Raw genomic sequence first — 23,639 nt, 5'->3', positions numbered from 1 at the left:
GCTCCCGCACCCGAGGTGCGTGCCTCTTGAGCTTCGGCAGTTCTCGCTCGGGGATTCGGGCTTAGTCCCTGAGTCGCCCTCCCCGTGCATAAAATGGGACGATGCGCCGTGATCGTTCCCTGGGCAGGTGTGACGGGCGCCCAGCCTGCTGCACAGCCGGAGCCTCGGGGCAGGTGAAGTGCAGGAGCAGGACGCGGGGCTTCCCAGCCCCGTGAAGGAGCCGCAGGAAGGGCAGAAGGAGGGCACAAGGCCACTGCTGGGGCCGGCGGAGGAGGTCATGGGCACGACCTCCAGGACTCCTGCTGGAATCCAGGCAGGGTGAAGCCGAGGTGTAGCAACGCTAAGAGAATCTTACAGTGCTTAGGCGGGAGGGGAATTGGAGGGACTCTGGAGCCTTACTCATGGCCAGTAAAGGGAGCAGGCTTTGCTCTCAGACACAGAGCTAAGTGTGCCTCAGAATCTGGACTCCCAACTCCAGAGAGCGAGAGGAAAAACGTGGGAAGCCGCGAGAGCAGAGAGGTATCCCCTTATGGGGCTCTCTGCCTTGGTGAACCCTAGAACAAGGGCGCGAGGTTGCAGCCTGAGCGGGGTGACTTGGGCAGGCTGGGGCAGGGGAGGCTCCTGCTGTCCCTCCTGCCACCTCTTCACGATTCTCAGCTCTTTGCTTTGCCCCCTTGTTGCTGATTTCTTCATCTTTCCCCCGTGCAAGTGTAAAATGTTTAAGGCATTTATTAAAGAACATTTGGAGTTTCTTTATTGTGGTAACATGTACATAACATAAAATTTACCATTTTTAACATGTTTAAGTGTACACATTCAGTGGCATTAAGTACCTCACGTGCACCCATCACCACCATCCATCTCCAGAACTTTTTCGTCTTTGCAAACTGAATGGAGTTTCTTCCTTTAAATTATAAAGCTGAATTGAACCTTAGGTATGACTTCGTGAAAAAAAAAATCCCTCCCAAGTTGACCAAGAGAGGTTGCTTGTGACCAGCTTTAAATGCAATGTGAATGTTTGTGTATGTTTGTGTATGTGTTGTGTGTGTGTGTGTGTGTGTGTGTGTGTGTGTGGCAGAGGGAGACTGAGAGTCCTGTGTGAAGCCCATCTTTGGCCCTATCTTGAGCCCAAACACAAGCCTATCTTGTGGCCCAGAGCAGCTCAGAGAAGTCAGGTTGGCACAGAGACTTCTCCTGCCTCAGGGTAGAGGGTGAGAAGGCCGCAGTCAGGCCCAGTTCACTCCCAGGATGTCCAGGGTCAGGAGGTTGGAGGTCAGACCAAGCTGGGCCATTTCCTGGGCCAAGAGTATCTCCAACAGGGGCAGGACAACTCCAGGAAGACTCCCGTTCTTCCTGTTCAGAAGAGCCCACTCTTTCCTTCCTCTGGCCCCATGCAAAGCATGCCTCTGTCCATCATCTCATGCCTGACCTTTGAGGTGCTACTGGAGGCCAAGAGGGCAGGGGGTACGAGGAAGTAGCTGAGTCAAGACTTGAAGCCAGGGCAAGCTGTTTCTCAACGCGGGTGTTACATTCTTAGATGATTTATCATTGGGCAGGACTGTCTCCTGCGTCTCAGATGTCTGCTATCCATCGCCCTACCCACCAGTACCAGGAGTGTTCCCCCGACCATTGTGATGACTGAAAGCATCCCGTGCATTTCTAGCTGTATCCTGGGGATGAGGAGGAAGGAGGCCTGGGCAAGCCCACTCCTCTCGGGCCTCAGTTTCATCTGCAAAAGGGGAACAGTCATCCTTGTAATTAGTTTAGCTGCCGTGGCACACGGCGGGGCTCAGTAAATGTGCTTTCCTCACTTCTGGAAGGGGCTAGTGTGGGGCACAGCTGCCCTCTTGGCAGGGGGACATGAGCCCCTCAATCCCTGAAGCTCAGCTGCAAGGCAAGGTGCTCCGCAGTGTCTCAGCTGGGACCTTAGCAAGTCATTCACTCTTCTGTAGTTTCTTGACCCTACTCTAAGCTCTTAGAGTACTCTGCACTTTAAATTTTGAAGTTTGCAGACCTAAGAATACACAGCATGAGGCCACAAGAGGGCAGCAGTGAGCCATGAATGGCCCTGTCCTGCTGGATGGCACTGGAAAGGACCTCCTGGATTATCTGGGGAAGTCGGGGTACTTGTGGCTTCTACCCTCATGAGGATCTGCCTGCCAGTCACCCAGCATCATGGCCCTGCCCACAGACTCCATGCCCTGCCAAGCAATTTCAGAGAGACAAACTGGAGGACACCCAAGAGCCTGGGTCCTGTCCTACACCTGCTACCACGTCCTGGCTGCGTATCCCTGGGCAGGGGACTTACCCCTCAGAGCCCCACTTTTCCCACATGTAAAGCAGAAATAGGGACACCAACCAAAGTGGTCTTGTCTTTCACAGGGTTGGAGAGGGGATCCGGTGAGGTTCCTGGGTGCAGGGAGGAGCAAATTACAAATTGTAGTGTGCAGTGGCTTGGTGCGGTGACGCCAGAACTCCAGAGGACACTTGGACGCCCAGTAGCCTCCATCAGTCATCACAGCCTCACCATGTTTCTCTTTCTTTTCACACTATGGCTTCCCTGGTGACCCACACGACTTCCACTTAGTGCCAGTAACTGAGGGAAACAGAAGTGGGGGCTTTCTTTCTCCTTAGCCAGCAGATGGCTGGGCCTCTTGCTTAGCGAGGAGGCCACATAGCGGGGTCTGGGGGGGAAACTACCCATACTACCCATAGTGTGGCCTCCTTGGGCCTCAGTCCTTGGAGGAAGAAGGCTGAGACACTGTCACTGCAGGCCTCTTCTTGTCTATACCGCCCCGGGTGTGCTCGATTTTGCCATCTGAGAAATGGGCACGTTCACTGAGTCCCTCTCTTGGGACTGTTGTAAAGACCAGCTGGGATGAGAGATGTAGAAATACGCTGTAAGACTGTGGCACTGGCTTTGTCTTGGAGTGAGGAGGAGACAGGGAACTCACGACTGTGGTCGCTTCTGGGTGCTCCACCTGTCCTAGGTTCTTCATGTGTTCCGCCCAGTTGCTTCTCCCCAGACCACAGTCTGAGTGTAAGCGTCAACGAAGTGACAGGTTGAATTTTCTAGGACGGCTGATGAAAGATCGCCTACCCCACATTTTCTCTTTAAAATGCAATGTCAACAGTTATCCCTTGAATGAGGGTGATGAATGAGGGTGAACCTGTGATCTTGGCAGAAAGTGACACCACCTGACCTCTGAGGCTTGGCCATAAAAGGTGACTGAGGTCTACCTGGGAATCTGGCAGCCATGCTGTGAGGAAGCCCAGACCACACACACACACACACACACACACACACACACACACACACACAGAGGTGTCCTGGCCATCGGGGGTCCCAGCTGACAGCCAGCATCAACCAGCAGGTGTGGCAAGTCTGAGCCACAACCACCCAGCTGAGCCCATTACCCCAGAGCTGTGAGAGACAAGTAGAAAGGCTCACTGTTTTAAGGCAGAAGATTTGGGGGTGCTTTGTTATGCAGCGGTCAGAGGCCACACAGGGGCTTGGTAATTCGGGTGGCTGGACAAGGGGGCTCGGGTGGCAGCATGGCAGGGCCGTGCCTTGAGTCTTCGTCTTCACAACGCCAAGCCCCATCTTTGCCCTGACTCTGAGCTACTTCCTCTGGTTTCTGGGGTGGCTCCGGCCCAGGGACAGTCCCCTTATCCCTCCCCACCTAGCGAAGGCCAGGCTGAAAGCTCGCTTGGTGGTGGTGCCAGGGGCAGTCTGCAAGGACAGGCACACCCAGACGCACATCTGTGGTTTACTACACGCAACAGTATCTGTCTACACAGCGGGCAGGCAAGTGGCCGGGTCAGAGGTGGTGGCTGGGAACCCTTGTCAGAGGTGGGGCAGCCGCTTCTCAGAGGGTCACTAGCTCGGGTCACAGGCCCCCTACTCAGGCCTGCCTGGAGCCAGCCCTGAGGCTCTCTTCATCTGCACACTCATTTTTGGCCAGAGTTCCCCTGGCTGGGAGACTTGGGGCCAGTGAGACCCAAACTCTGAGCTGGAGGTCCATCTCATCAGTCCCATCATGTCCCTGCTCTGGAGGGGCGTGGAGATAGACAGGAAGCGGCAGACACCCAGCCTGGGACCTGCTGCCCTCCACACTCGGGGATCATAGGGCTCCCCGCAGCTGGGTCCACACGGTGGCGATCATAGCGCTGGGCCTCTCCTCCTGGACACAGGATGCTTGTCCTCACAGCAGGCAGGCTGCTTCCTGAGGCCTGCGGAACTCGGTGGGAGCTCCACCTGCTTGGGGTGCTTCCCACAGCTCCCAGTGTCCGGCTGCAAGTGCTGGGCATGAGTCCTGCCCTGCTCTGATGAATCAGGGCCCAGGCGGTGGGCCCAAGGGATGGGCAGCTGGCTGTGGCTGAGTGCCGAGGCCAGAGAGGCCTGGAGCAGCTGCCTTGGCCATCCGTGCCCTGAGCCTTTTTGGATGGGGTGGGCCCTGGGCAGCAGGACAGCCAGAGTCTCTGCTGATCAGGTGACTGAAGGCCTAACCTGGCCGGCGTCTTTGCAACCTCTCCTGGGCCCGGATCCTTCCCGGGAAAGCCAAGTCCCGCAGGTGGCCCTCAAGTACGTCGTGCCCCCACTGGGCCTGTCCATGTTCCCACCAGCTTCACATGCTGAGCGTTCTGGGGCTGGGCCGGGCACACTCTCAAATGTTAAAAGGCCACAGGGATGGTGGTGCAGCCCGTGAAAAAAAAGATCAATATATTACTGTTTTGTTTTTACAAAAATTAAAAATGTCCACACGGATCTGTACAGGTTGTCAGCTGTGTGCTGGGGATCACTGGAAAAGGAGGGAAAAGTGAAGGTGAGGCGGCGCAGGGAGGCCCCGGAGGCCCTGCCCTGGGCCGAGCTCTCCCCACCCTGCCCACTTCCTCAGGAACAGGTGCGCACCGAATCCCTTCCTCCCAGCCTCCTGGATTCCACCCCCTCTGGGGGGTGGGGTTTAGACAGAGCCTCAGCGGGTGCTGATGGCTTTGCAATGGCTGGGCAAGGAGCTGAGTGAGCCCTGAGTGACCCACAGGCTGGGCTGTGCACAATCACCCAGGACCACAGCCACAGGCCCTGGGCCCCAAGACAGGAGAGTCACAACTAGAGTCATCCAGGGAGACCTGGCTGTTCGGTCGCAGCCCGGGGAGCGGCAGACACCCAGCCCCAGGGGCCCCTTTGGTCCCAGCTCCTCCCAGCCTGCCCTGGACATTCTTCCCAGCAAGGTACCTTATGCCAGCAGCCAGGCACGGGCAGCCCGTCGGGGCCCTGGAAAGGAAGAAGGTTTCAGTGACAGGGATGGGGGCTGGTCAGATTTCTGTGCTCCACACACTCCTGCCCCGGGCGTTGGGAGCTGCAGCCCTGGGAATTGCCATGTGAGGCCACTGGACCCACTGAGGCAGGGCCCGATGCCTGCCCTGTCCAGCTGGTGGAGAGTCACAGGGCACAACAGCCCTCACTGTCCTCGTTCCAAGTGCACCCTCGTGGGCTTTGCTGGGACATGGGTGCTGTGGGCAGAACCAGGACACTGCGGAGTACTGGGCATCGTGCAGGACGTCTGTGGGCTGGAAGCAGGGCCTGGCCCCGGCCCTACCCAGGGGCTGCATGGCTTTGCTGCCTGGCAGCTGTGACAGTGGCTCTGCTCCTCACACTGGGGACCTAAGAGCCTTCAGGATGTGTTTGAGGACAGTCCAGGAAGTGGGATTCCCCTCTGGCCTGTCCTGGTCCCTGTGTCTGGATCCGAGTGGCAGACAGGGTAGGCTGAGCTCAGGGTGGAAGCTGGGCTGGGGTGGGGAGGTGTGTGTGGGCAGGTTGGAGTGGGGACTGTCACAGGCAGGGGGGTGGGTTTTCTCAGACGGCCTGGAGGTGGGGAGCCAGAGAGGGACAAAGGCAGACCCGTCGTCAGTCAGCCTAGCATCCCTGCGGGATGCTGTGGTGGACAACAGTTCACTCCATTCGGAAGCACACGGGCAGACGCCAGACACCAGACACGGGGACCATGCCCCCCAGAACTCCAGTGCATTCACCGGGGACACAGGCTGGGACCTAACAGGAAGTGGGGGGAGGGGAAGAAATGGAAAGGAAGGCGGGATGGAGGAAGGTGGGCCAGGGCAGCGGGCACAGGCCTCCCAGAGCACACAGCACAGCGCACAGCACAGCACAGCACACCACACAGCACACCGCAGGCCAGACCGCGTACCGCAGGGCAGGGCCCGCTGCCCCTCGCCAGGCCCCTGGAGCCCGGCGCCCCACGCCTGCCTCCACATTTAGGATTCTCCTGTTTCAAAGACAAAGGCTTAATGACTCAGAGGGAAGTCTTGGCCCAGGGCCTGAGCTGCGAGGCTGGGCCACCCGATCTGTCTGCTATCCCTGGCCCTCTCAGTGTGTGCCTTTCCTCCTCAAAACCATCTGGAGGTAGGGTTTAACATACCCACTGCACGGATGAGGAGACTGAGGAATGGAGGACTAAACTAACCCACCCAAGGTCAGGGGGCTGGGCCTCTGGGGTCCCCGGCCCTGACCCCCTTTGGAAGGGGGCCATACACATCACGGCAGGAGGCTCCTCTCTCCATGCCCCTGGCTGTGGTGGTCGGATGTGAGTATCTAGTCAGTTTCAGTATGGAAACTCAGCTGTTTTGTTTCTCCTGACTTTTCCGAGTTCCACTGGAGGAGTCTGACAGCTAAACCCTCCCTGCCTTCTAGAAAAAGAGAACTGAACTTTGATGATTTCAGGCACTGGGTCTGGTGAGCCATCAAAGGATGTTGTAAAAAAGCAGGGAAAGAAAGGCTGTGGAGGCAAGGGGTTCTGGGGCACGTGGAGGAGATGCAGGGGTGGGTGTGGGGCTGCCCAGACGGGCAGAAGCCTCCTCTGGGACAGGACAGACTCCCAGAGAGGTGAGGGCGGTCCCACCCCACTTCACACCTGAGGAAGATGAGTAAAGAGGAGCAGTGACCTGGCCAGGCCTCCATCTCTGTAGAGGGGTCCCCAAGCCGTGCCCATGGAGGGGTCAAGCCCAGGGCAAGGGGCGCATCCATGACTGCAGAGACAGAAGGGGTGGCCCCAGCAGTGTGGGCATCCTGGGGCGGGGCCCGTGGGACCTCAGGGACTTGCAACTGAGCTCTGAGGACAGGGAAGGCGGGCGCCCCACCCTGGCAGGAGGCGGCGGCGAAGACCTGGGTTGGGCTCCCACCCTGCACTAACACATACCACAGGACACGGCTGGTCCAGGCCTGGGGGTCCTGGCTCGCCCTTCTGGCCTTTCATTCCTTTCCGACCGGGGACACCGCGCTCCCCCTGTGCACGAAGGGAGATGGGGGATGTTCCTGGCTGCCAAGCCCAGGGCACCTCCAAGGCCTCTCAGAGAGACGGGCCTGGGGGTCCGGCAGCCACCCCTGCCCTGCTGCCTCATCCCAGCCTCCCTGCTCCTCCTCCTCCCCCCATCCCACCTTCTGTCTGCCTGCTTCCTGCCTCCCGTGTCCTTTCCTTCCCACCTGCCCCTCCTTCTCTTCGCTGGCTACCCTCCCTCTGTCCTCCTGTCCCCACCTCCTCTCCAGCTGCCCCCCACCTTCTCTCTGCTTCCCCCACCTTCTCTCCACGCTCGCTCTGGTCGCCTTTCTCTCCTCGGGGTCCAGGGAAACCCTGACAAAAGGATGGAAAGTTAAACGTGCAAGCGAGGTTTGCGGTTCATCTCTGCCCCTTCCCTCCATGCACATTCGTGGTACAAGCTGGCCCGGCCCCAGCTCCCAGGTGGCACAGAGGCTGGGTACAGGGCTGATTTAGAGAAAAGCGTGCGTTTGGGACACCAGCACCGCGTCCTCTGAAAGGAGAACTGCTGGCGTTTCTGGAGGGAAGCTCTCAGGCAGAACAGCTACCAAGGGCTTTCTCTAAGGTCCAGTGCAGCAGGCACTGGCCCAGGCTTGGCTGGGGACATAGACCCAGGAAACTCACGGACGTTTGTGTCACCCTCTTCAGCAGATCAAGAAATGGTGACCTCTGTTCTCTGCCCTTGGCTGAAACTCTTGTCCACCCACCCATCCATTTGTCCATCTGTCCATGTACCCAACCATTTCTAAGCATCCACTAGGAACTGGGCTGCGGGCTGAACGCTGGGGCCAGAAAAACAGATTTGACGTGTTCCCTCTTGTGTTCTTTTCGTAGTTTACTTTCTATATTTTACGATGTATTAATATCCTTGAAATTTTGCTGGCCGGGGAGAGCCTGCCTCCCCCAGGGCTAGCCAATTCTTAGGGAGAGCAAAGGGCGAGTCTGGGAGCATGGCTTTCAGAAGCAGACCAGCCGGTCCCCCAACCTGCCCCTTTAACTCTCACACACTGAGTCAGCGATTCCCCCACCCCAAATCATCCAGGGCCAGGGAGCAGGCAACGGGAGAACACCCCCATCACCCGAAGCCTGCCAGGATTATTCAGACTAGCCAGCCCCAAACCGTTTACCCGCCCTGCCCTGCCTTGCCCGTGGAAACCCCAATAAAAGCCCTGGCCTAGGCTTTTCCCTCAGTCCTTTCTGCCTCCCGACCAAACCTGGTGCTTCTCCACGTGGCCCTGTACTGCAGAGACAAGAGAGGGTGAGAGGTTCGGCTGCGCTGACACATCTGAGCCCTGGGTTGGGATTTTTCAGTTATGAGTCAGTTTAAACCAGTTTAAATTGGGTTTTCTGTCTCTTGCAACCAAAAGACACTTGACCCAATCAGTGCTCAGTTCATACTTCTCTTCCTCTCCTTCCCATAATGCTGCCCTAGCTGAAGCCTCGTCACTTCTCACCAGGATGTTTCAACAGGCTCCTCACTGCTCTTCCCGCCCCCCTGCTCCAATGGGCCATCCATCCATCCTCCATCCGTCTATTCATTTATTATTCATCTATCCACCATCCATCATTCGTGTATCCACCTATCAATCATTCGTCTGTTGTCCATCCATCCATCCTTCATCCACCCATCCTCCGTCCATCCTCTACCATCCTCCACCCATTAACTATTCATCTATCATTCATCCATCTGTCCATCCATCATCCACCCACCCATCCTCCATCCTCTATCTATCATCCATCTATCAATAAAGCACCTTCCCTGGGCTGTGCATTGGACACAGCACTGGGGACACAGAGGGGACCCATCACTTGTCGTCCCAGCCATGGGGAAAGCCAACCAGACCAGATTACTGTGTGGGCAGTATGGGGACAAACGCGACACAAGGGAGGGGCCTGGTCATGGTGAACGCTGAGGTACTCACATCGAGTCCTGGCTCCCCGGGCCTGCCCTGAGGGAAGACAAAGAGGAGATGTGAGGGGGCTGAGGAGGGGGCGCTGGGAGAAGAGCTGCTGGCAAGCTCGGTCCAGTGGCTGGTCCACAGAACCTGAAGTCTGGCCTTGGGGACCAGCAGAGTGCAGGGGTTGCGCCCCCCGGGCTGAGTGACACCACAGGCATGGAGCCACATTCGGGGGAGCATTAAAGGAAGCCGGTTACCTTCTCTCCTTTGGTTCCTGGCAGCCCAATGAGGCCTGGCGGGCCAGCCGGCCCCTGGGGGGAAAGGAGTGCGTTAAGAGGCATGACAGTCACAGAGATTAGCACCTCGAAGGACAAATAAGGCTCATGACACTCACAGGCAGGCCGCTGGGGCCTCTCTCGCCCGATGCACCCTTCTCTCCCTTTGCTCCGTCCAAGCCCTGGGAGTAAAGGGGAGACATCAGTTAGGGGGCCAGATAGACGGCAGGACAGGGGGTTTGGGGCCTGAGTGGGAACCGAAGTGTGCAGGTCAGAGGGGCAGACCCTCCTTCCTGTGCCAACAATCGGGAAGAGCTGCGGGTGTGTGGACTTTCCAGTTTCCCACATACGGGCTCCCTCAGTAACCGTGGAAGGCCGCTGTGGTCACACCCACTTCACAGATGAGGAAAGAGAGGCACAGGGACCAGCAGGGACGGGTCCAGCCACACAGCCAGCAAGTGGCAGGGCTGAGTAGCAACTGGGATTCTGAGCCCCAGGCTTGGACCCCGTCCCTGCCAGCAGCTGCCTCTTCTGAACATGATCTGGGGAGGCCTCGGGACAAAACAGAACCAGAAGCAGCACATCTGGTCAGGCCACATGCTCAGCCCCACCGGGCTCTGGGATTCCATGACTCTGAGGCCCTCTTCCGCGTCCGAGCTGGGGAGGCAGAGATGTGCCCTCCCCCAGGGTAAACGTGAGGGATGCAGTGAGCCCAGCTGGCTTCCCCGCGACAGGGCACATGGGCAGGCCACACTCAAGGTTTTAATTTAAGAGTAGAAGACATGGCATTATGTAATACACGCCGAACCCAAGACTTTACATCCAGGCTGCGGGCACTTGGGAGACAGATGTGCACGTGGGGGGGCGGGGGGGGAGGGAGCAAGGAATGGAGATGTCAAGTGTGGGGTCTGGGGAGTCCCAGCTCTGAGGACATCAGGGAGGTTATTCCACAGGCGACTGGGAATGGTCAGGCCCCGGGAAGGCGCAGGGCTGGTCTGGGGCCAGTGTGGGGCCCTGACTTTGCTTACTAGCAAGACTTTTTGGAACCGTCTAGGCCGTGAGCCTGCAGAGAGTAGGGGGGTTCTCATCCACGCTCCAAAACTTACCTTGGGACCCTGAATTCCCTGAAGGCCCTGGGGGAGGAGGAGAAAGCAGATCAGAAAGGCCATCAAGCTGGGTCCAGACCTCTGGACCACAAAGGCTTGCAGGCCATTCACTGGCCCCTGTGACCCCGCCCTCTGCCGCCTCCCAAGCCCAGACCTGGGGTCTGCCCTCCCGGCCTGATGCGCCCCCTCCCCCACTGGGGTACCCTGTCCTCCCTGGGCCTGGGCCCACACCCTCTCCACATCCCAGCTGCTTCAAGCCAGATGTTCTTACCATGGGGCCTGGGGGACCAGGCGGGCCTGGGGGCCCTGGCTCCACTATGATTTGGGCCTAGAAAGGGTCAGAGGTGGATTATCGCCCCATTACCCCTCACCTGCCCACACTTGAGTTCGCCACCCTTTGGAGGAGCACGCCCCCGGGGCTGAGCCACCCAACTGAGGCTCCCCCCTGCCCGGCGGCAGGCGCTGCCTGGGGAGGGACCCAGTGCCGGCCTTTGGGTTCAAAGACAGGCCCCAGGCTCCCCTCCCCCTCCCTCACCGCCCTGGGCATGGGCAGGCCAGATGGCCCTTGTTGTCCCAAAGCTTGGGGCCCCAGCGGCTGGGGCTGGGTGTTGCGCAGAGACCCTCAGCAGCCCCTTACCAGGCTCTCCTGTAGGCTGTCAGATGCCGGCTCTCCCTTCTCCCCCTTGGGGCCGTCGGTGCCCTGCAGGACAGGGCAGCCTTGAACCCTTTCTGTCCATCACCAAAATCACCGCCCGTTCAGCACCTCCCCTTCCTTCCCCCATAAGGCTTCTGGGCAATAAGCCCGGAAGGCTGTTGGCTTTTGCAGCTGAGAACAGTTTTTCCTAAATCAGGGGGAAACGTGCTCAGAGAGCACGTTAACAGCAGTATAAACTGTTTCTCGTGGGGCAGCGGGGCAGCCAGGGGCTCTGGAAGCAAAGACCCGGGGTTCAAACTCCGGCCCCAGCTCTCTGGCTGAGCGAGCCTTGTGGATGGACAACGGGTGGGTAGCGGTGGCCGCCCGACAGTGGTGACAGCGGGTATTTACCAGGTGCCAGTCAGCCACTCTCTGCCCCGCTCCTGTGTTCCCTGGTGGGTGTGGGAGATTATCACCCCCATTTTAGAGCTGAGGAAACTGAGGCCCAGGGAGGTTAGGGCACTTGAGCAGGGTTCCAGAGTCCGTAAGAGACGGAGCAGGATGCAAACCTGGGTGGTCAGAGCTCCTGGTCTAGCCACCGCCCGGCCTACTGCTCCCACCGGGCGGGGCCTCCTTATTTCACCTTTAAGTAGGCCTCGGCGGGGTGGGGTGGGGTGGGTAGGACCTTCTGTGGAGTCAGGGCAGCCCAGAGCGTCTCTTCAAAGGCCCAATGGGCCGGGGTGGGCTGAGACCAGGACAGCGGGGCCCCAGCCCCTGGCAGGTGCCATGGTGGGCATGCATCCACCTCGGGCCCCCCACACGGAGCAAGCATGGTGGGACCCACACAGCCACGTACTGGGAGGCCTGACAGGCCCATCTCGCCTGCTTCCCCTTTAGGTCCAGGCTGGCCCAGCCTCTCCTGGGTCTCCTTTCTGTCCTTTGGGACCCTAAAAGCCACAGAATAAGGTGTCAAAAGGCATTTCCCCCCTACTCACACTGGCAGGTCCCCAGAGCTTAGTCCGGGCCAAGCCAGACCCCTGCTTCCTCCTCGGGGGTCCTCTCCTCTTGCCCAGGTGGCAAATGAGCTGAGGGGCCTGGACGGGGACAGGGAAGGGGCACCCCCCAACCTGGCCTGCCTCACTGCAAGCAGGGGTGCAGGCTGGGGCAGTGGGGGTGGAGCGTGGGACTGGGCAGCCACTGAGAGGGCACATATGGGGTTCGAGGCCAACCCCGTGCTCACATCTCAGGAGCCAAAAGCGGGAGCCCCCAACCCCACATACAACCAGCCATGCCCCAGTCACCCAGCCCCTGCACTCCCCCATTCAGCCAACTGCGTAACATCGCGGCGTGCACACACCAGGGACCCAGCCCTCAAGACACACTCATGAGTGTCAAATGACACCCGCGGACACTGTCGTGTCTACGTGGGATCCCACAAACACGTGTGTGCTCACAGGCACACTGATAACGGCCGTGACACTACTAGCTGGCATTTGAAGGCTCTTTGCTATCGCACGCCGGGCACTGCTCTGATGTGTTTTCCATACAGTTATTTTACCCTCACGGCAGCCCTGTCAACCATCTTCACTGCGGGTGAGGCACCGAGGCTGCCAGAAGCAAGCAGCTTGCCTGAGGCCCACGGGCAGCACCAGGGTTTGCACAGAGGCTTGAGTCCACTCCGTTCTGTGGCCTTTCTCTGACTTAGCGCAGGTGCGTGCGCACACACACACACACACACACACACACAGTCTGACGCCAAGCACTAGCATCACCAAGGAAATGAAAGGCCAGAGACCTTCTCTCCATCGATTCCGGGAGCCCCGGGCAGTCCAAGTTCGCCCTGGAAGGGAACAGACAGCAAGAGGGTTCACAGGGTCCCACAGCCCCCAGCAGGGATCTGTGGCTGAGCTGCCTCCCCTGACCAGCACCCTGGCCCTGGGTCGGGTCCCTGCGGTTGGACCTTCAGGGAGGTGCCCACTGGGTGCCCAGCACAGTGCCAGGCACCGGCCACCCTCTCTCCCCCGTTTCCTCAGCCCCTACGAGCAGCCCGTGGCTATAAAAGGCTGGCAGGTTATAGATTTAGAAGCTGAGACTCGGAGAGTTAAGTCACTGCTCCAGGCCACACAGCCTAGGGACGATGGCCTGGACCAGACCCTCCCTGATTTCAAAGTCTGCAGCTCCCTTTCCTGAGCCAAGCGGGCAGGTGTAAGAGATGCGCACAGGCCGGAGGAACAGCTATGTAACCTACGGGACTTTGTGACATCATGAGGGGCTGTTTATGGATGACTCATGTGAACGAGGTTTCCCAGGGAGAAGCTAGGGCCAGGAAGAAGGCACCAGCTTGGTCAGGAAGGAGCAGGCCATGTTCTCTGAGCCCTGGGAGGGCAGGCTGGGGCGCTGGGAGAGAAGACGGGCAGCGTGGCAGGGAGGAGGGGGGCAGGCCCTGGGGACAGGGGCCTGGGGCGCCACACAGCTGCTCCTGCACTGACCTTGGCTCCGGGCAGCCCTGGCAGCCCTGGTGGCCCCGGTGGCCCAGGAGGACCCTGTGTGTGAAAGTCAAGAGGTTAGTGTTTAGGTGGGGCCTCCCCATGACTGCCCGTCTACCCCTCCATCCCGAGGCCACGTCCCAGCCCAGCTGGGCTGCAGCAGTGGCCCTTACGGCCCTCTTCCCACCCAGTCAGGTCAGGCCTGTGTGTCGGGGGAGGCCAGGCAGGCAGCACCAGGCATCAGGTAAGATACCAAGGTCTACTGCCCCGGGGGCGCCCAGAACCCCTCTGCCCCAGAGCCATTCCCCACCCCCATATAGATTTCTTCACAACACTCTCCTGCTCAAGATCCTGGGATGGCTCCCCATTGCCTCTAGAATCAGGCCTAAATCCTCTGCTGGCATTCAAGGCCACCCAAAAATTGAATCCCCAACAGTGACCTCTCCCATGAACTCTGCCCGCCACCTGCTGGCCCTGGGGCATCCCTTGGCCTCACAGGTAGGGGATCACTTGCCAAGTATCTTCACTCCCCAGCTCCCATCTCGACCTTGGCTTCCCGCAGGACCCCCTGCCCACCATGGCTTGTCATCACCCCCGACACTCACTCCCCCTCACCAAGGCTGTAGCCACCCAGCTCCCAGCCCAGCAAGCTCCAGGCCCCTTCCCTCTGCTTTCCCGCACCAACCTTCCCCTTCTTGTTGGTGCCTCCACTGAGATGTCCCTCATCTTCCAACCTTCCTCCATTCCACCCATGCTCCTCCATGCCGAGGCGCAGCACCTGCCTCCCCGGGGACCTCCCTGCCGTCAGCCGTTCCCACCTTCCACACCACTTCCCAGCTAGCCTCCCACCTTGTGTTTTTCAATTTCATCCCTCTATGTCTGCCTGTGGCCTGTCAAATCCAGCCATCATCCCTGTCTGGCGTCTGAAATCCACTTCCCGCCTCTCTGTACTCATGGAGCTTCTCCAGGCAGCTCCCAGCCGGTCTGGGACAACCAGGCCCATGCACACCCTTGGGCCGCGTCACATCACACCACACCACACCATGCAGGTCTAGGCAGGCGCAGTTCCACCAGCCTGTGTTCCCCAGGAGGCCCTGCCTCCTGTCCCCGAGGGGCGAGCTTCCCTTTTTGCCTTGGCCTCTGGGGAGCTCAGGGCCCCGTCAGCCGCCTTCACAGCAGCTTCTCAGCATAGTGTGCAGTCTCCACACAGCACTGATTTCCTTATCAGGCACCTGGTGAAGTTGGGGTCCTTGAGTTAAGCTGCCCCTGGTCCCTTGTGTAGAGAAGTGAAGTATTTTTACACCAAGTAAGTGGCTATTCCCCCAGGAAATGAACAGCAAGGGCCTATCAGGGCCCACCGGGAAGGCTACCTTAAGGGCATCCAAGATCCTGCCATCGTAGTCAATCACCACCGTGTCTCCTTGCTCGCCCTTGAGGCCTGGGGGACCCTGAGGTGGGAAGGGAGGGAGAATGTCAGGGAGGAGCTTGGTAGGCGCCTCACCCAGAGGACCTAGTGACCCAGCTGCGCACAGGCCTGTGAGCCGTGGGCCAGCTCTCACCCGGCTCCTGGCTGGACCCCAGCCCCGCGTCTCCTCCTGTTCCCTCGGGCATTGGCATGCTGGCTCACTGACTAAGCACTCCAGGGCCAGGCCGGGGGTGACACGAGGGAAGGGGGAGGCCTGGGGCCAACTGAGGAACAGCCCCAGCCGGGTCTGGGGGTGGCTGTAATTTACCTTCATGTGGGAACTGAAGCCCACTGAGGCCCATCTCTGAGTCCTCAAGGGAAAATGGAGAGCCTGATTTTGATGTGAAATTCTGCAGATTTTTTTAAACGAACAAAGCACCCAATCCCCCCCAAACACTGTAGTAATTAAAGCCTGGCCAGCTGGCTCTTGCCCTTACACCACAGTTTCCTGACTTCAGGTAAAGGCTGCAGACACCAGGCACTGATGCTCCCATTCACTCCTGGTTCTGAGCGCACTGTCCAGCCACGCACGTGTCCACACGTATGTGTCTGCTCGTGTGTGTGTCCACACGCGTACCCGTCCTCATGGGCACGCGCGCCACCACGGGCCCTGCCCTTTCCCTTTGAACCTCCCCTCCCCACCCAGCTCTTCTCCACTGGGAGAGTAGCTGGGGCTGGGAGCATTTTGGTCCGGGCCTGAGGCCAGCCCCGTGCACAGGACAGAGAGACCCAGGCCAGGGCCTCACTTGCCAGCTGCCTCCACGGTCATGGCCTTCCTGGAACCGTATGTGTACACTGAATTCCCACACTCGATGCTTAATCCAGTCCCGGGCTACCTGCATGACCAGGCTGCAGGCTTAGATCTGTATTTTGGAGGAGGAGGAAGGCAGCTTCTGGGAGTGTGAGGGGATGTGACTGCTGGAGGTCACAGAGCCAAGAACGAGGATGGGGATGTGGTCCTAAAGGTGTGTTGACAGGGGCTCATCACAGAAGATCTGGGACCAGCTGTGGTGGCTGTGCCCAGCAACAGGGCTGAACTGTGATGGGGGCTGCGGGGAGGGTCCCACGGCGGTAGGGTAACGCCATGTGTGACAGATCAGGGTCTATTAAAGGTCTGAATATGCCCAGAATGAGTCTAGGAAGACAGACGCTCGCCTGGGGAGGAGAGGGGGAGGGGAGAGAATGGGGCCCTTATTTTCACATCCAAAGTTGAACATTTTCCCAAAAGCATGTATTATGAAATTAAAAGCAAAAAAATCACCAGTGAATTCTTACTAAAAAAAAAAAAAAAGACTCTCAGTTCTGGGGTCTCTGGGGGACAGGGGCTTCGGAAGGAACCAGTCCCCCGGACTCCAGGGTTGTGGCCGGAGGAGAGCTGCTTACCCGTGGCCCTGTGGCTCCGTCGGCTCCCGGGTGGCCAGGCTCCCCCTGCGGAGACACAAGGCTGCAGCCAGGTGTGCACAGCTGAAGCCAGAGGTTCCCCCGCCCCCTCCAGTCCCCTCTTCCAAAGGGTGCAGGGCTGATTGCACATGACTGGCACCCCAGGGATGGGGCTCCCTGAGGTGGGCCTGCGAGACTTCCCTCTGACCCCATGTTGCAGTAGAGATGGGCCACTGAGCTGAGCGCCCAAGGCTACTTAGCCACACAGCAGGCCTGGCGGGAGGCCCTGTCACTCACCCAGACCCACTGCCTCCCGCCCCCTGTGCCAGCGTCTGACCGCCGGTCAGACAAGTCCCCTGGCCCTGGGCTTTCCCTGGACTCCCAGCCCGAAAGAGCGAATTAGAGGCGGAGCCGCATCTCCACCTCACGAGGGCGGCTTCAGGGAGCCAAAGTGGCAAACTGAGACGTCACCTTGGGTCCTGGGGCGCCATCCGGGCCATTCTCTCCCCGAGGCCCCGCGCTCCCCGCTTCGCCCTGCAACAGAGGTGTGTGCGCCGTGAGAGAGCGCTGAGGGAGGCTGGGGGTCTGCGGGCTTCCAGAGTGTTCTGAGAGTGTGCCTGCGCCCACCCAGGGGACCTGTCTGCTCTGGTCTTGGGGCATAGCTGGAGCAGCTCAGGGGCTCAGCTGGTTTGGAGGCAGGCTGGCCAGGATTTGGTGGGGTCTTGAGAGGCTGGGGGAGCAAGGATGACACCCAGTCCCTGGCCTGGGGACAGGGCAGAGTGGGGCCACCTAAGACGGGAACCAGAAGACTTGAGGGTGTGAGGGAGGGTAACGGCCTGGATGACTTGCCAGGCTGATGGTGAGTGGGACCCTGGCCTTCCTGCTGCCTCTCTCTGGTCTGCCCTGGTCATCAGCCTCTGTGCCCATCATGTGAAAGGGCCGGGTAGGGGCTTTACTAGGCAGACAGGAACCCGGGAGGTGGGAGGCAGGGGGACCACCGGGGGAGGGGCATGTACCTACCTTGGGCCCTGGGGGTCCAGGGACCCCTGGCTGGCCTGGTGCCCCATCATGCCCCTGAGGAGAGAACAGCAGAGGCTGAGCCCTTGGACCTGGACACACTGGCTGGGCCTCTGGCAGCCAGTTGGCTACCTGCCCCCCCAAACTCCCCAGCATACCAGCCCACCCTTGGCGGCAGTACTGGTCACACTGGGTCGGGACAGTGACACCCTCCCCTCCTCATCCCTTTAGGGCAGGGATGGGGTCAGACCTGCCTCTGTCCCCTGTCCCCACCAGCCCAGAACACGCCTCAGTAGGTGTGCGCAGAAGGAATGGATGGGGGCGCGTGAAGGAGAGGGAATTCACTTGTTCCATCAACAAACATCTCTGAGCGCCCTCTGCGGGCCAGGCAGAGGGTCAGAGCAGGCCGAGGGCAAAGAAATATCCAGGTAAATGCATAGCGCCACGTGGGGAAGAGAATAGAAGAGAATGGCAGGGCGGAGAGGGGCTCAGGGAGAGTGTGCTCCAGCAGGTGGCTGGGGACAGTCCTCTGGAGGAGGGGATAGTTTTGCTGAAGCCATCAGGAGGAGGAGGAGGCCCGGCCCTGGGCAGCGGTGGGGGACGATCAATCTGGGTCACTGGTTCCCAGACTTGAATGCAGGTCGGCATCACCCAGGGCGCTGCTGGGACAGAGCCCGGCCCACCCCCAGCGTCTGGCTCAGTGCCTCTGGGGCGGGCCCCAAATGCACATGTCTAATGAGCCCCCAGTAATGCCGATACTGCTGGTCCAGGGACCGCACTTTGAGAACCACTGTCCAGGACCCTGATGTGGGAACAAATCTGATGCATTTGAGTAACTGGATATATTTTTTAAGAGTGAGTGAGTGAGTGAGTGAGTGAGTGAGTGAGTGAATGAGATCCTGACTGCAGAGACAGAGACAGAGCAGCCACGCACGGTGAGGTCCCGGGCCTGGTCCTGCCGTGCCCAGCCCTGGTCTTTCCCCCCAGCCACTTCCCACATCCCCACCAAGAAGCTCCTCCAAGGCCCCTCACCTTCTTTCCAGGAACATCAGGCCCACCCTGAGGGGGAGACCGTGGGGATGCTAGAGAGAGGTCATAGCCACTCAGACACCAGGCACACCCCTCCCAGCCCAGAGACCCCGAGCCTCGCAGAGAGATGTGAATAGGTGGTGGGGCTGACAGTCCAGGATTCCACTCTGACGTGGTCCCTCCCAAGCTGAGTGACCCTGGGTAAGTTGCTGCTCCTGAAAGCGGGGCTGGGACGCCCCCAGTGTCGGAGGGGGTGGTTGCGAGATTAGAGAGAAAGTACTGAAGGCCCCTGGCTCCTGGCAGGTGCTCACTAAAGGGGGTTTCTCTCCCACCCTTCCCTCTTGCTCCGTCCAGGGATCTGGCTCCTTCAGGGAGAACCATGGCCTTTTCTACCCCGGCAGGCGCTGCTCCAGGAGTGAAGAAAAGAGCTGACATCTGGAGAGGGCTGCAAAAGCTAACGTTGTTTTACTATTCAGTCCTCACAACCTGGTATGAAGGCAAGGCAGGAAAGGCCTGTCATGCTCCCATTTGATAGATGAGTAAACTGAGGCCCAGAGAGATGAAGTCACTTGCCCAAGGTCATGGAACTTGGAGCTCCATCTCCTAACCCTGTGGCTTTGGCTTCAAGGAGGGGGTGGGAGAGGGAAAGTGTTGGGGGGAGGGAGCCAGCACCCCCCCCCCCAGGCCTGAGACCAGGAGTGAGGAGCACTTACCTGGGGCCCTGGGGGTCCACTCGGGCCCTGGAACGAGAAAAGAGAGGGTGTTAAATGTGATTCTGGAGGCTGCTCCTGGGCTGTCTTCCTTATCATCCTTATCATTGTAAAAGATGACAAGTCCCAGAGAGCAGGCAGGGCTGTTGCTGGAACCCAGCTGGGTCGCCCATTCATGTGTCTCGGATGGAAATCTGCATTAGATCTCAAGCAGTGACAGTGGACTGCAGACTCCCTCCCAGGGATGTGGGGCTGTGAGAATTCTGCCGGGGCTGGGGTCCTGGTCCAGTCCGTGCCCCACTGCTGGTGGGGACAAGAGTGCAGGTTTGTGCACGTGGACAGCAGTGTGGACAGCCACACGTACAACCCCAGTGTGGGTGTGTGTGGGAGGGGGCTTCCAGGCCAGCAGCTACAGTCCTGCCAGCCCAGGCCTCTGAAATGCCCTGGATACTGACCGTCTCGCCGTCTTGTCCAGCTTCTCCTTTGGGACCCTGAGGGGGCATGAGAAGAAAGCAATGAGGGGAGGCGGGGACTGCACGGCTGACTGAGCCCGCATCTCCTGCCAGACCCTGGGATGGGGCTGCAAGTACATTCCCTCATTCCAGCCTCACCAAACCTCTGAGAAGGGGGTTTCATTGTTCCCACTTCACAGATGAGAACGTTGAGGCTCAGGGAGTTAGTGCCCAATGTGACAAGGAATGGGTGAGCCAATTGGGGGGCTGCCCTGACAGTGGACCCCGGTGGTAGTCTGGTGGAGGTGCCAGCTCTGCACTGGGGGGGAAGGACAGCTTGCCGTCCCTGTAACCCACATCAGGGTTACAGAAAGGGGTAGTTCAATGAGGTCTGGCCTCCAGAGTTTGGATTAGGACCAGGGGAGGACAACTGAAGCTTAGTTATCACTGGGGAGAAAGAGAAGGGGAAAGAAAAAAAGAGAAAAAGAGACACAGAGAGAAACAGACACGAGGGAGAGAGAGGGAGGGATCGGGGGAAAGAGGTTGGTAGAGATTTGCAGAGAAATTAGCCACATACGGTCTCAGGGTCAGGACTGGGACTGAGAGTACAACCAAGGTTGGGGTTCGGGTCTATGAATCCACCTGGGGTTACAGTGCAAGGTCTAAATTGGGTTAGGGGTCTGGTTAGTGTCAGATTTAAGGTTTGATTGGAGTTAGAGTCTGGGTTGGGGCTGGGTCTGGACTAGGGATAGGGCTGGGGTTGGGGCTAGCTCCGGGATCAGGGTTTGGGGTTTTGGTGGGTTCAGAACCAGGTCCATGCCCTCTCTTACCATGGGGCCTGGTGCTCCCCTGGGGCCGTCTTTCCCGGTGTCTCCAGGAGGGCCCCGGGCCCCAGGGGGTCCAGGAGGCCCTGGAGGACCAGCGGCTCCTTCCTGCCCTTGGTCTCCCTGAAAGAGGCGGGGCCCAGCGTGACCCTGCGGGTGAGGGGAAGGGGGCCTGGCCTCCAGAGGGAGGCCTCCTCAGATGCACGGCCACATGCCTTCCCCTTCCCCGCCCTCAGCAGGCTCCCAGGAGAGGGCTTTCTCGTTGGGCCTCTTGTCACTTCTTGGTGGTCACATGAACGGACAAGTCCCTATACGTCAGCAAGAGAGGCCAACAGGGCCTTGAACTGTCCATGGCAGGTGCCACCTCTCCAGCTCCAGTGCCCGAAGCCCAGCTATGGTGTCGAGGTGAGAGATGGGGCACACTGGCAGTGGACAAGGCACCAGTGCCCACCCAGGCCCCTTCCTGCTGGGACAGGGACTGCGCACCTCCTGAAAGACCTTCCTGGTTGGCCAGCTCCTGTTTTACTAAGTGGTGGAGGTGCGCTCTCGGGCATTCGTTCCCGAGGAGAAACGGGTTCACACAAAAACCCATGCATGGATGTCCACAGCGGCTTTATTCATAATAGCCCCCCAAACTGGAAACAATTCAAGTGTCCTTCAGTGGTGAATGGTCAACCAGCTGGGCTACATCCATATCACAGAACACAGCTCAGCCAGAAATAAAAGGAAAAAAGCGTTGACACATGCAGCAACCTGGATGCATCTCGAGACAATTATGCTGAGGGAAGAAAGCGGGTCTCAAAAGGTTCCATACCGGATGACTGCATCTACACAAGAGTCCCAGAGTGCGAATTTCGTAGCGATGGAGCACAGCTTAGCGGTGGCCAGGGGTCACGGAGCGGGGCAGGGAGGGAGGGGACTGTAGCTATAAAAGGGCAGCAGGAGGGGTCTGCGTGTGGTGGTGGCAAGAATCTCGAGGTGTAAAATTGCATGGAACTAAGTAGACACGCAAATGGGTGAAATAGGTGAAACTGGAAGCAGGCTGTTGGATCACATCAATGTCAGTTTCCTGGACGTGAGATTGCACTACCGAGCTGCAAGATGTTGCCCCGGGGGGAGCCTGGGTGAAGGGTACATGGAGTGTTATTTATTACAACTGCATGTGAGTCTATGATTATCTCAAAAAAAGGGATGGTCGGTGGGGGGTACCCAAAGGGCCACACAGTCTCTCATGCAGCACAGAATCCCTGACCCTCGGGCCACGTTAGTACTGGCTCAGACCTCAGGCAGCCAGAGCCCTCACCTTGTGGCCCCACCCACAAGGGGAGACCACAGTGCCACTCACACTTCCCGTTGCCCCAGGGGTGCCCACCCAGCACGGGCACAGGAATGGGGTATGCCTGGCTCTCAGTGCCAGCGGCTCCCAACCTTCCTGTCACCAAGAAAGGAAGGAGCCTTTTGCAGATCAGGACCATGCTCTGTGCCCAGCGCGGACGGGCGAGGCCTCCTGGAGGTTACCTCGCCCGCCCCTGTGACCAGCTGGCCGGGCACAGCTACTGTCCCATTTTACAGATGGAGCGGCCGGGGCTCTGAGAGGGTAGTCATTTCCTCATGACTACAGAGCTTGGAAAGGGAGCGGCTCCTCTGGCCACGGAGGCAAGTGGTCTCTTTTAGACACTTTTTTTCATCCATGGGCCCCGTGATAAGAGAACTCGCCTCTCTGGACAACTGCCCCTAAGACATAGCTTGTTTTCCCAATTAAAAAATTAACAGAAGCGCTCAGTGTCCACCGCGTGTATCTTCTGATCAGTCTGACTCAGCCAGTGTCCTGACCGAGAGGATAGAACTCCAGCCAAAAGTAAAGAGAACTGGGTTTGGTTCAGTCACCCAGCCGGTGTGGCGTGGGTGGTGGGTAATTCCTGTCTCATTTTACACCGTATCAGATACCCTACCCACTGCTGCTCCTTTGGGAACCACTGGCCTGGCCTCTCCTTATCAAAGCAGAAGATGGGTGTGGATACTTGAGCAGGTCCCAGAGGGTCTTCCCCTGAGTTCCTCGGGGGCGAGGCGGGCCAGCCTCCTCCTACTCTCCCCGCCGGGACTGGCTGGCTGAGGTCTCGCCCTGGGAAGGCGGGGTGAGTCGCGGGGAGCACGCACACCAGGAGCCGGGACCCGCCACTCGGCCAGTCTACCTTGAGGACGTGGCGACCGTACACGTGATGGTCTCTACTTATAAAGCCCGGGTTGAGCCTCGGGAAAACCATCTGGTCAGCAAACAGGTGTGTGGTGAGAAAGGCAGGAGGGTGATTTAGAAACCACCAGGCTACTTTACGGAGGCAAAGCCACTTAGCCCAGCCTGCGGAGAGGCAGCTTGGTCACTGGAGGACCACGTATTCCAGGGACGGCTGCCGTGCTTGGTTCCACCCCACCGGCTCCTCTGCAGGGACCCTGCAGTCTTCAAGAGCCAGAGTCTGTCTCCACCCTCCTGACTCCGAGTGGGCCCTGTGACTGGTGTGACGGGCAGAATGCAGTGGACGTGAGGCTGTGTCTGTTTCGGAGACAGCTCTTAACCAGCCTGGCGGTTCCGGCCTCCTGCCTCTTGGAATGCTGCCCTCTGGGACATCCCTTTGGGAACCCCCTGCCAGGATGAGAGAGGCCCGAGGCGCCCAGAGACCCACGTGTGGGCACCCCCAGCTGAGCTCCCACCAACAGCTGCATCAATTACCAAGACCGGCTTTGTGGCTCCACCGCAGGGGTTCTCCACGCTGCTTCAGCCTCCATCGAGGAGACCCCTGGCTCGGCACAAGGCAATTCTGGGTCCCTGGGCCCAGGGGGCAGAGACTCTGATCTGTTTGCACTCGGGGTGCTGGGTGCCCACTGTCATGACTGCCACGCATCTTTACCTCGGTAGCTTGGAGTAAGGGCTGTTACCCCCACTCCCAGTGGGAGAAACCGAGTCTTACGAGGAAGTGACTCATTCCAGGTCACTTGGCTGGTAAGTGGCAGAGCTGAACTCTGGGCTCAGGGCTGCT

The 23,639-nt window shown here is 59.1% G+C and overlaps 1 protein-coding gene across 1 annotated transcript in view; it reads right to left on the bottom strand.

Moving 5' to 3' along the window:
• Positions 1–731: 731 nt before the first annotated feature.
• Positions 732–23,639, bottom strand: part of COL23A1 (collagen type XXIII alpha 1 chain) — a 301,597-nt gene continuing 278,689 nt past the window's right edge. The window contains 21 exon segments of the mRNA XM_032464925.1: positions 732–4,802; positions 5,237–5,275; positions 7,215–7,301; positions 7,593–7,646; positions 9,254–9,280; positions 9,487–9,540; positions 9,624–9,686; positions 10,611–10,637; positions 10,882–10,938; positions 11,248–11,310; positions 12,101–12,145; positions 12,147–12,191; positions 13,040–13,084; positions 13,734–13,787; positions 15,101–15,178; positions 16,579–16,623; positions 17,047–17,109; positions 17,596–17,649; positions 19,335–19,361; positions 19,787–19,822; positions 20,614–20,730. Coding sequence (XP_032320816.1) covers positions 4,800–4,802; positions 5,237–5,275; positions 7,215–7,301; positions 7,593–7,646; positions 9,254–9,280; positions 9,487–9,540; positions 9,624–9,686; positions 10,611–10,637; positions 10,882–10,938; positions 11,248–11,310; positions 12,101–12,145; positions 12,147–12,191; positions 13,040–13,084; positions 13,734–13,787; positions 15,101–15,178; positions 16,579–16,623; positions 17,047–17,109; positions 17,596–17,649; positions 19,335–19,361; positions 19,787–19,822; positions 20,614–20,730 — 1,083 coding nt within the window. The 3' untranslated portion in view covers positions 732–4,799.

Source organism: Camelus ferus, chromosome 22 (assembly GCF_009834535.1).
Source record: "Camelus ferus isolate YT-003-E chromosome 22, BCGSAC_Cfer_1.0, whole genome shotgun sequence".
NCBI classification, from domain to species: domain Eukaryota; kingdom Metazoa; phylum Chordata; class Mammalia; order Artiodactyla; family Camelidae; genus Camelus; species Camelus ferus.
Note: the sequence above shows the minus strand (reverse complement) of the source record. Positions and strands in the feature narration are given on the sequence as shown.